We start from the raw sequence: 12,033 nt of genomic DNA, 5'->3' as shown, positions 1-12,033 counted from the left end.
GTTTTTGTAGAGGAATAAATAGATAAATACTCATAAATAAAAGGAATATTATTTACCTTTAAATTTTGAAAATTCTCTCTGTGCTAATATTATATATGCTTTGATTTACACCTATTATATTATTTTGACATATATATATCACTAATATTAATTTATTTAAAATAAAATAAATATTTTCATTATATCACTTAAAAACTCATAACATGTACATTCATTCTGCTTTTAACTCTTAATGTATAAAATAAAAATAAAGAAGTACCCTAAGACTTTAAGGCTTCATTTGGGACGGCTTTCTTACTGCTTTTTAAAGTAGCTTTCTAGTACATAAATTTTAATTCTAGTATTAAAAATTTACTTTAAGAAGTAATAAGAAAACCGTCCCAAACAAAGCCTAAGATTTACCCTAATCTTGAAGTTTATTTTATGAAGGCTAATTGTCAATTCAACACAAATCTAGAGTAGATTATATATGTGATATCATAGTTGGAGAGATGTCATGTTGTCGAATCTTGCATGAAAGTTAGTCCAACATTAATCATGAAGTTTTATCTCAAACAATGAAAAATTATTGAAGATTATTTTTTGACATCATATCAATATTTTGCAGTGAGTCATGCCTCGCAATATTATCATAATATGATAATGATGTTAAGATAAAATAAATGATTTAGCTATGTTAAGTTGAACAACTAAAACTTATTTTATGCGCGAGTCTTCTATTTTACACTTGCTTTAAATTGTGCTAGGAAATTGATTTCTATAGTAGTTTTAAAATAAGTTGTATCCTCCACAACAGTTGTATAACCATTTTTATAAAAAAACTGTAGATGTCCCAAACGGATCATTAGTTCCATATCATAAAATTTTTATATGTTTATATATCTAACAACTAAATCATTTTTTTTCTTTATATATCATTTCGATTTCTAAATCACATTAGAGTGTATGCTTGAAAAAAATGTCTTACTTTAAATACATTAATATTAATGATATTTTTAATGCGCTTACAATAGTGATTTAATGATTAATAATTCGATATTATAAATTACAATAGTGATTTATGGATTTTTTTCTCATTTTTTACAAGAATTTTTAATGAAAAATCCATATATTACCTTTTACTCACAAATCAAATTAACTATGAATTACACTAAAATCAAACACCCAAATGAATTACACTCATTTTTTTGTTGAATAATTAATGAAAAATCACTCATGAAGGACATTAATGGAAAGATAAATGCTATAGCTTTATTATAATAGAACCCTCTATCTATATTGTTTCAATATATAGCGATATTAATCAAGTCAATTCATAAAAGTAAGAGTGGTTTTGCATGGGAAGCCAAAGTCTTAAGCAATGTTTGCATGAAGGATCTCATAGGCCAATTCACCCCTTCATTTCTTAGAGTTAGGTAAGGTATGGTAGAATGCCATTGAATTTGATTTCAACTCAAAGACTAGATATCTATAAATATTGTAGTTTAACATTTTTTGTAAAGAGTTGAATTGCCAATGTTGTGTTATTAATTAATTAATCAGTCCTTTGATAGTTAAAACTTGAGTAATGTATTTTTAAGTAAGGTTTGGACAAAATTGTAAAATTATGATGCACAAATTTCTAAAAATTAACTTATTCTTATAGAGAAAAAACTTTGAAGGTGGGTAAATGCACACTAGATCCATTGTGATTTCGCTCCTAATTTCAAAAAAAAAAGTGAGTATATAAATAAGCTTTAGAGATTCAGAGTCTGTTAGGGTGATTGCAGTATGTTATAGAGTTATAAAGTTATTTTTGGAGAAAGTAATTTAGACTTTGGGTTCGTTTGGGATAACTTTTTTACTATTTTATAAAACTGTTTTTTAGTAAGAAAATTTTATACTGAAAAGTCATTTTAGAAAACAGCAAAGAAGTTGCCACAAATGAAGACTTCATTTAGGACAACTTTCTTTTTGCGTTTTAAAGCAGTTTTTTGTACAAAAATTTTTAGTTTAAGAAATTTTGTACTAAAAAGCCGCTTTACAAAACAGCAAGAAAGATGTCCCAAACGAAGCCTTAATTACTATGGTGCAAAAAATAACTTTCCACCACAGAAATTTTAAAAAAAAAAGTTTGAAAATTGCAAGAAAATAATAGCCAAACAAAAATGAGGTTGCTATCTGAAATATAAAGTAACGAAAAAATGTCCCAAACGATCCTTTAAAATTCCACATGTGATTTCTATAGGAATGTGAACACATGAACTAACACTACATATACAAAATGAATATTGATCGAAATGAACTATATATTTTTAATTTAATTGTATTTTGTAATTTTAATCGAATTCTAAAATCAAACATGCATAATACGCATATGTATCAACATTTGTTTGATATTCATCATACATTTTAAACAACAACAATAATAATAACAACAAATTAGTCAATAGATTTATGGACTATTCTGCTAAATTTATTATATACTGCTACTCTTATATCATATATTACTCAACCAGCACAAAATATTAATTAAAGCATGTGTTAATAAACAACAAGTGAGCCAAATGGAATCAAAAGATAATAAAATATGGAGAATTATAAAGAAGCTACCAACACATCCTGATTCCTGCATAATTATCTTTCTTTTCATTCTACTCCTTATTGGTTATAAAATTTGTTAGAGAAATGCGATATTTTTCTTATAATTATTTAATTGATGATTTTAGAAAAAAATATTATGAGGTCCATCACAAAACTTCAAAAACTTTTGAAGCATGACACTAAGGCTTCGTCTGGGATGACTTTTTTATTATTTTTTAAAACATAGTTTTAGTACAAAAATTAAAAAAAAAATTGTACAAAAACTCAATTTTAAGAAGCAATAAAAAAATTGTATTAAAGCTTCATTTGGAACATATTTTTTACTGCTTTTTAGTTTAAAAATATCTTGAACTAAAAAATTTGTATTAAAAAGTTTCTTCTGAAAGCAATAAGAAAACTATCTCAAATAAAGCCTAAGAGTGGAGAAATTATTCTGTGCGGAAGTCGGACGTAGAATGATGTCTTGAGACCAACCAGAATGCGCCACATCAATAGTACCTAGCTGTGGTACCTAGTGATACATAACGAAGGGGTGACATTGTGCATTCTGATTTGTCTTCGGACGACCTTCGGCGTCCGCACAAAATAATTAATCCTAAGAGTGAGAGTGAGAGTGAGAGAGAGAGAGAGAGAGAGAGAGAGAGAGAGAGAGATAGAATTTTAATAAACTCGCATGTCAAATTATGACACTCATCATTAATTTATTAATGTATGTATATATTTTAAGTTATAGGCTGATTAATGTAGCATTGCTTAATATATTGTGTTATATGATTTGAATATATATTCTCAATGCCACCCACCCTTTAAAGAATGACAGATGTCATTTAAAATATCTTGAATTAGAAAATTTGTATTAAAAAGTTTCTTTTGAAAGCAATAAGAAAGCCATCTCAAATAAAGCCTAAGAGTGGAGAAATTATTCTGTGCGGAAGTCGGACGTAGAATGATGTCTTGAGACCAACCAGAATGCGCCACATCAATAGTATCTAGCCGTGGTACCTAGCGATGCATAGCGAATGGGTGACATGGTGCATTCTGGTTTGTCTCTAGACGACGTTCGGCGTCCGCACAAAATAATCAATCCTAAGAGTGAGATAGAGAGAGAGAGAGAGAGAGAGAGCAAATTTTAATAAACTCACATGTCAAATTATGAAACTCATCATTAATTTATTAATGTATGTATATATTTTAAGTTATAGGCTGATTAATGTAGCATTGCTTAATATATTGTGTTATATGATTTGAATATATATTCTCGATGCCACCCACCCTTTAAAGAATGACAGATGTCATATAAAATATCTCAAAAGCCACACATGCTGAGGACCAACTGAGGTTTTTTTTGCTCAATCAATCGAAAGCCTGTAAGTGAATCAAGTTGAGCTAAGCATTATATTATATGAGCTTATTTAGTGATTATTTTATCAAGCTCTTGTTGAGCTTCAACAAATCCACCCCAAATTGTTCAAGCTTATTTATTAGATTTCTTATTAACTATATGATTTTGTTTGGGATAGCTTTTTTGTTATTTTTTAAAGCTAATTTTATTTTATTTATTTTTTTAAATTAGAATTATTTGTATTAAAAAATTCAAACTACTTTAAAAAACAGGAAAAAAAAACTATCGCTGATTTTATTTTATTTTATTTAAATTAGAATTTTTTGTATTAAAAAATTCAAACCACTTTAAAAACAGAAAAAAAAAAACTATCACAAAAGAAGCCCAAGGCATAATCGATTCTAACTAAGTATATATTAATAAGATGCACCGATGTCAATGAGGTAAATAATTAGTCTTATTACTAATTATAAATTTATTCAAATTACTTATCAAATTTGATCATAATTAATTTAGTGTTATTTCTGATATTTAATAAATAATAAAATAAGATTTTTAATCAATTCATCTGTTTATTTATTCAGTATTTTCGTTATCAAATGATCATTTTTAAATAAAATCAGATTCTTGATTTATCAATGCAGGATTTATTTTTAAAATTTTTAATTATTCAATGTTAATGAAAAAAATAAATAAATTATAAACCTATCAATCTAGGTATTTATTTAATAAATTTTCAGCATATTTATGTAATATGAATAATTTTTAAATGTATAAAATATAAAAAAATTGACGTAATAATAACATAATATAAGTTTTAAAAACAATAAAATAATCATTAAATGATCGTATTATCCATTTGTAAGGAAATTATTTAGTAAAAATTAATTATCTTATTTAATTACCAATGTACTAAAATGAAGAAGCTAATGTGCAAGTTGTTATGAGTGAATAAATATAAGCAAATAAGATGAAAACAGCGGAACATCAAAATTTAAATGAAAAACCTGAAAATTGAAAATATCACGGAGTCACATCACATCAAAAGTTTTTTTTTTTTTTTTTTTTTTTTTTTTTTTTTTGCAAATTAGGTAATTCGAGCCTGGGTGAGATCGGGAGGAATGTCTGCCATCAACCGTCACACCGCAGACCCGATCTCACACCAAGAAATTCACTATAAAAAAATATATATAGAGGGAAATTGTATAGATCTTTCACCAGATCTACTCTCTCAGTCTCTCTTGTAGTTTTTATACTCTCTTATACATCTGAGCATAACTTCCATACAGCTATAACCTACGAAATTAAAAAAAATGTATGAAAAAACTCCCAAAAAAAAAAAAAAAACAGACTCAATAGATCCAAAGCCCCTTGGTTATGCACAAAATAAAAAATTTCGGGGGCTTTGCACCCAAAGTAAGTGCTATCCCCTGCAAGCTTGACCAACTATGTTGAGATCTAAGTGAACAATACAACTTGATTAATTGACTCCACAAAGAACTAAGACAAGTCTTCAAATATATTCATCTATATATGAAAGTTAACAATTTTATTAAATTTATTCAATAAGAGAATTTTATACAAAATAGTTTGCATTGAGTTGTTAGCTTGTAACCCTACCAAATGATGACCAAGTCGGCACGAGCTTAAAGCAAAATCTTTTGGCCTTCAAGTAATTATCATTAAGTCGGTAAGAGAATCTCTTAATAAAGCTCTACATTTGTAGTAGGTTAATGACAAGTGTTTGTTTGATTAAGGACTTAATTATTTAATTAAATGGACAGTGCTGGAATGAAAATAGCTTGACGTCTTAATCAAATTTGAAGCTGGGAAAAAAATCTGCCCACATCAAGGTGCTCAGTACTCGGTTGCTTTCACTGCAGGATAATTTTCATGCGTCTCTCGTAAAATTATATATGGATGAATTGCTAATTATCCCTGGAATTGAATTGTATTAATATTGTTATTATTATTTTCTAACCATTTTTAGTCTCACTTTCTCTCTATCTTCTCCAATTTAATTGATTAATTATTGATATATCATAAAAAAAATTATCTTGATCTGACATGAATCTCGACGTAAAATTAAGTTGGAAATTTAAAAAATTAAATCTGGGACCATTTGAACTCTGATTTCACCAAACTTATCATCAAACTAGTTCTATTGCACGTGCATTAATAAAGAATTTGAAGAGTCATAAATGAACATTTCAGATTATTTTAAAATTTACAAATGAACGATCAGGATCTGCTAAGAGTGAAGTCCCAAGCCACTTTTATATAGTAGTATAGATTTTGTGTGGTTGGGTTCGTCTTTTCAAGACGTTTAGTTCGACCATAAATTTGCTGAAATCGAAGTTAAAATGGTTCCTATTTAATTTTAAAATTTCCAACTTGATATTGCTTCGAGAAGCGTGCCTGATCAAGATAATTTTTTGATGATATATCATTTATAAAGTAAAATAAAGTGTAACAAATTTTAAAATATTTGATAAAAGTCAAAGGACTGATCAACCGTCTTAAATTAATTTACCCAAATTATTTGTCCTTAGGGAGCTTACATTTATTTTATAATACTTGAATCATATTTTATATTTCTTATACCTACCAATCAAAGACTGTATTTGAATAATTGTATTTTATGGCGGAAAAAATGATAGGAAAAAAAAAAAAAACACAAATCAACATATGAGGAGGGACAAATTACTTATAGAAAATTAGGAATTCCTTAATCGGATGAGAGCAGCAACAAGGACTATATTGCTGTCTTTCAAGCATATCTTTCTAGCTTTTTTTATAGTGGTTTGGTATAGGGAGAGCGAATCTCTGAGCTTAGAGATCCCGACTCTTTGGTGAGACTTCCTCTATCACAATCTCCATCATCAAACCTCCCCTCAATTTCTTCATATCTCCTTTCTGCTTTGTCAAGCTAGCTACCATATATATAGAGAGAGATACAGATAATAACATAACATATTGTTAGTTACCTTCAAAACTTGGATGAAAAGAAACTAAGCAAGAAAGAGCAGGAGTGATGGGACGAGGCAGAGCTCCTTGTTGTCAAAAAATTGGGCTCCACAAGGGCTCATGGACTCCGCAAGAAGATATACGCCTCATTTCCTACATCCGCAAGCATGGCCATGGCAACTGGCGAGCTCTTCCTAAACAAGCAGGTCATTCTAGCTAGCCCTTCGATTATCTCTTCTTCTTCTTCTTCCATCTGAAAGATTTGAGGTGCAAATTAATCCAAATCTGCTTCTTTTTTTCAGGCTTGTTGCGGTGCGGGAAGAGCTGCCGCCTTCGATGGATCAACTATCTCCGCCCTGACATCAAGCGAGGTAATTTCACCAAGGAGGAAGAGGACACCATCATCAATCTCCATGAATTGCTCGGCAACAAGTAATCAACTCGTCATGATTGTCATTTTTATTTGTATATGAGTATAGAATTTAGTTTCGTAACATACTAACACTACGTACCAAAAATCTGATATTTCAATAACAGCTGTAGCGAGCTTTAAACAAAAGTTATAACAGCTGCAAAAATCTTACTTATTTCTTCGCACTTGCTGCTCTAATCATATTTCACATGCTAAAAGCGTTGCTAAAGCCTTCTTACAGTAGCACTCATAAAAACACTGCTAAAATCTTTCCAGCGAAAACAAATACAGCGATTTTTAAACTGCTTTAAATAAATTAACATGTGTTTAAATCGCTGCGGTAGATCTTAAAAGGTGCTGAAAAAGCCTGATTTTTCGAGGTGAATTTTAATATTAAAAATTGTGTTGTAATCATAGATGGTCGAAGATTGCCGCGTGCCTACCTGGGAGGACGGATAACGAAATCAAGAATGTGTGGAACACGCATCTCAAGAAGCGTATCAAGCATCAGGATTACACAGCACAATCATCAATGACCAACAAAAGTTGGTCTGAGGTCAACCCCCCAAGCTCCGCATCCTCCGGTATAACGTCCTTCACAGAAGGCGATGAGCTCTCCTTGGAAAAAATTGAGATCCCCATTGAGCCCCAGATTGACATGTGGGACATACTCGACTCCTCGTTGTCTCCTAATCCGTCATCTTTACCGCTGCCGCCGCTGGCGGCGGTCGAGAATGACGATATTTTCAGCGATATTCCAATTGATCCAGACCTTTGGAGTAACACCAGCGATGGTGGCAAGTTGGCCGACGACAGCAAGAAATGGCTTGCCTATTTGGAGGAAGAGCTCGGGCTTTTCGATGAAGCCGAAGACAAGGAGAGGGAGGAGTTGATTAGCATGGAGGAAGGTAATTTGATGGGGAGTTACTTTCACAAACGGCCCTCCTCCTCCTCCTCCTCCTCACCCTCTCTTACAAAATTGGTTGACCTTGAGTGTATTAATGCATAGTCTTTGGAGTAATTAAATGGTAGATGTTGGCGAATGAGTTGAACGTGTAAGTTTGTAAAGGCGTATTTCCAAAGTTTTCTTCCTGAATTATATAATGGAACAGTTCCGTTAATTCATCTTCATCATAAAAAAATCAATATATATATTTTTATGATTGATTTCTAAAGTGTAAGGTGAGCACATATGATTCGAATCCTTAAAATTAATACAAGTGGTTTCTGGCCATGTATTTGAATATTTTGTGATAAATGATGATATTAATCAGTGCATTCGTCACTGTTAGTCACTCAGTGAGAAGGGGAGGAGGGAGTTGCTGGCGAGACAAGACAAGATAGTAGTAAACTTTCACTTTAATTAACATCAAATTATTCTGTGCGGATGCAGAATATCTTTCAGATACCAATCAGAATGTGTCGCGTCGCCTCCTATTCGGTATCCGGCTCGGTACTACTCGGTACCGCTAGGTATCCGGCTCAATACTGTTGACGTGGGTTGATATCCGGACGATAAACTCCGTTTGACATATGCATAGAATAATCTCTCTTAATTAACTCATTTTTTATATGCTCATTACAGAGGTTTGTTGAAAAACTATTTACTATTATGTATGGCCCAAATGGATAAAACGTTAGTTTATATGTAACCATAGATTCTAGCTTTGATCCAATCAGAGTTGTTTTTTTTTTTTTTTTTAATTATATTTTTAAAAGTGAAATTAAAATTTTAATTTTTAAAATAACTGTTATGGGCTTTCATTGATTTTTATGAAGTTTTATGCTCAAATAATTTTTAATATATATCTAAGGAGATATTGAAAATTTTGTTTATTTTTTGGGGTAAATAAACTTTTTGGATGCTCATGATTTATAATTAATATATTTAATTAAATATATAATTGAATATATATATATTATGGTTACACTCTTTCATAAAAAAAAAACAAAATAGTTTCATCTTCAGCACTTGTGAATAGATTATTTTAGATTTACATGTACCCTAATTTAGTGGATCAAATCATATGCAGCCAATTACAAGAGGGAGCACAGCTAAAGAGGTTCTACATTTAATGGCGAATAAAAAATAAAATAATTATGAGGTCAAGTTCCATGTGTATGAGCAGAGATTTCTCACAGGGGATTGTGAGGGAGGTTGATCCCTGCACAGTGAATCCAAATAACAAAAATCTATAGCAGCGCAAGAGACAACTAGAAAGTAAAATCTAAACCAAATCAACTATCCTCAGCATTTATTTGCAACAAACCCCAAAGCAACATCCTGATACTGAATCTGGAGGAATTTAAACAAGCAGGATATAGGAGGTAGTCAGCAAAACCTTACTGCAATATATTGCCGAAATCAGAAGACTGAAACACTTTTATGTAAGTAAAACAGGATTTAATCCAGCAATCAAAACTGTAACCCTTCATGAATTAGCATGATTTACTTCAGATGGAGGCATGGAGCAGCAAATTTCAGCAAAAGCAGCAATGAAGTTGATGAAGCACTTTCCCAGGTCCAAATAAGAAATAAGAAGCAGCAATTTATTTCTCGTCAACAGAAAATAAAACAAAGCAGTAGGGGTTTCAATTTCGGGTCATGGGTCAGGTTCAGGTTGAACCCAGAATTGACCTGACAGATTGGCGATAGGGAGTCTGTTTGGAACTTGGAAGGGTTCGTGCGGTTCGCAGAAGGGCTACAGGATTAAGATCTCGGGACGTTTGACCAGGGTGAGGCAGTGACAGCAGACCGGTGTCGGCGCGTCGCTGTGCATGGGAGTGGGATGGTGAGGATGGCGGACGTGAGATGTTGAGATTGACAAGTATGCGACTGGGTGGACCGATGACCCGATGAGTGGGAAACGGATGCGAGACTGTTGGCAGACGCGGCGGCTGGCTGAGGAGACGGCTGGCGAACGCGACAGCTTGACGCAGATGGCCGGCGGACGCGAAGGCTAACGAGGCTTCTCTTAGGTCACGACTGACGCGACGAGATGGACAAAGAATGAGAAACGATCTGTCCTGTTCAAGCCGGGTTGATTTTGGGTTTCTGGGGCAATCCAAACCTGACCCATTTTTACAAACCGGACGAAATCTCTAATCTGAATCCGAAAATTTCAGTTGGATTCGAGTCAAATTTTCGGGTCGTGTACAATATTGATACCTCTATAAAGCAGGTTCTTAAACATCTAAATAGTACTTAAATAATATTTGATATAACAATGATGACTCCAGCTGACGGCCCAAAAAAAAAAATGAAAATTAAAATAAAAAACCAACTGTCTATTGGAGCATGGGAGAAATTGTGATTTAATTCAACGAAACTTCTCCAAGAAATTTTTCTCAACATTTAACCACCAAGGGACCTTCCTTATTTCCGGCAGCAGTCAAAGCCTCCACATTGGCACTATTCTTGGGAATCACAATAGAATCAGTACTTGGTGGATGGAGCACCCCCTTGTGAAACTCATGTCTCAAAAACTATATATATATATATATATATATATATATATATAGATAATTTGAATCTATTGCGACATAGGGCAGGATTTTAGTGGATTGTGACAGCAAAGGCCACTCTGTCACGTACAATGCCCCATCGTGAATTTAAGTTGTCTGCAAAGGATTCAGCACATCATCCGTTCGGAACTGTATTTCAGGACCTCCGTGCCAGTGATCTAGATGACCGACACGAAAGTATCACATGTCACATGCCCCGAGAGCCGAAGCCCCTACTACTATGTTTCAAAAACTACATAATGTATAAGAGGGACGGTTTCAAAGACATCAATAAATTCCTTATTCAAAAATTTTAATTGGATTAAACCAAGACAAAGGTCACATGAACATCATGAATATAAGCTTGCGTCATTGAGGGAATTTTGAAAGTCATTATTAGCGACCATAAGCTCATCATTAGTGTCAACTCCAGTGGTATTATTGAATGTCATTTGAGTAGCATCTCTAGTTCGATTTTATTTATTTTTTTTGTTATTTTCGAGTTAGGTTTGCCTTACCCATAAATTGATTTGGAAGAAATCTTTCTTTTATCTTTTGTAATAACTACAATTAGAGATGTCTAATTTATTTTATCAATAGTATAAATATCAACATAAATGAATTTATTGATCAAAACATTAGTATACATTTGCATTTATACTCCAAAAATTATATACGATATCCCATAGTCATATAAATATAATACCCATTTTTTCACTCCTGAATACAAAAGAACATCTAAAAATAAAAATAAATATACAATAATAAAATCTGATAAATCTTGTAACCCATCAATGTACACTCCTGATCCTCTCTCTTAACCTGAAATTATTTAAACTATATATAATGAACTAAACAGTTCAACATCTAACTAAATCATACAATTGAACTCAAAGCACGAAAAAAAAAAACAGTATACATGTGGTTAGTCAGTCCATAATAGTAGCAGTCAATATGATTATGTATCTGTCTAGAAATAATAAAACACATAAAATAACTATAAGGCATATAAAACAATAAACCAGTACAGTACGAATGCCAGTAAAATAGTACAGTATAGAAACAATGAAATATGTAAATTAGTAAACCATTACAGATGTTAAATTAATAAAGTCATTCACAATACTTCTTAAATCTTACGTCTTTGCAGTAATATCAAATCAATAAGAAAAACATATAAATTAGTAAAACTAAAACATCTATAATAACTGTAAGAATCCATACC

General features: G+C 31.7%; 1 protein-coding gene across 1 annotated transcript; it reads left to right on the top strand.

The window, feature by feature from the left end:
• The first annotated feature begins 6,950 nt into the window (after positions 1-6,950).
• LOC110105411 (myb-related protein Zm1-like) lies at positions 6,951-8,364 on the top strand. Its single transcript, XM_020834905.2, has 3 exons — positions 6,951-7,098; positions 7,195-7,324; positions 7,722-8,364. The coding sequence occupies exons 1-3, from the start codon at positions 6,960-6,962 to the stop codon at positions 8,311-8,313; spliced, it is 861 nt and encodes a 286-aa protein (XP_020690564.1). The 5' UTR covers positions 6,951-6,959; the 3' UTR covers positions 8,314-8,364.
• The last annotated feature ends 3,669 nt before the right edge of the window (positions 8,365-12,033 follow it).

This window comes from Dendrobium catenatum, unplaced genomic scaffold (assembly GCF_001605985.2).
Source record: "Dendrobium catenatum unplaced genomic scaffold, ASM160598v2 fragScaff_scaffold_1122, whole genome shotgun sequence".
Classification (NCBI taxonomy): Eukaryota; Viridiplantae; Streptophyta; class Magnoliopsida; order Asparagales; family Orchidaceae; genus Dendrobium; species Dendrobium catenatum.
Note: the sequence above shows the minus strand (reverse complement) of the source record. Positions and strands in the feature narration are given on the sequence as shown.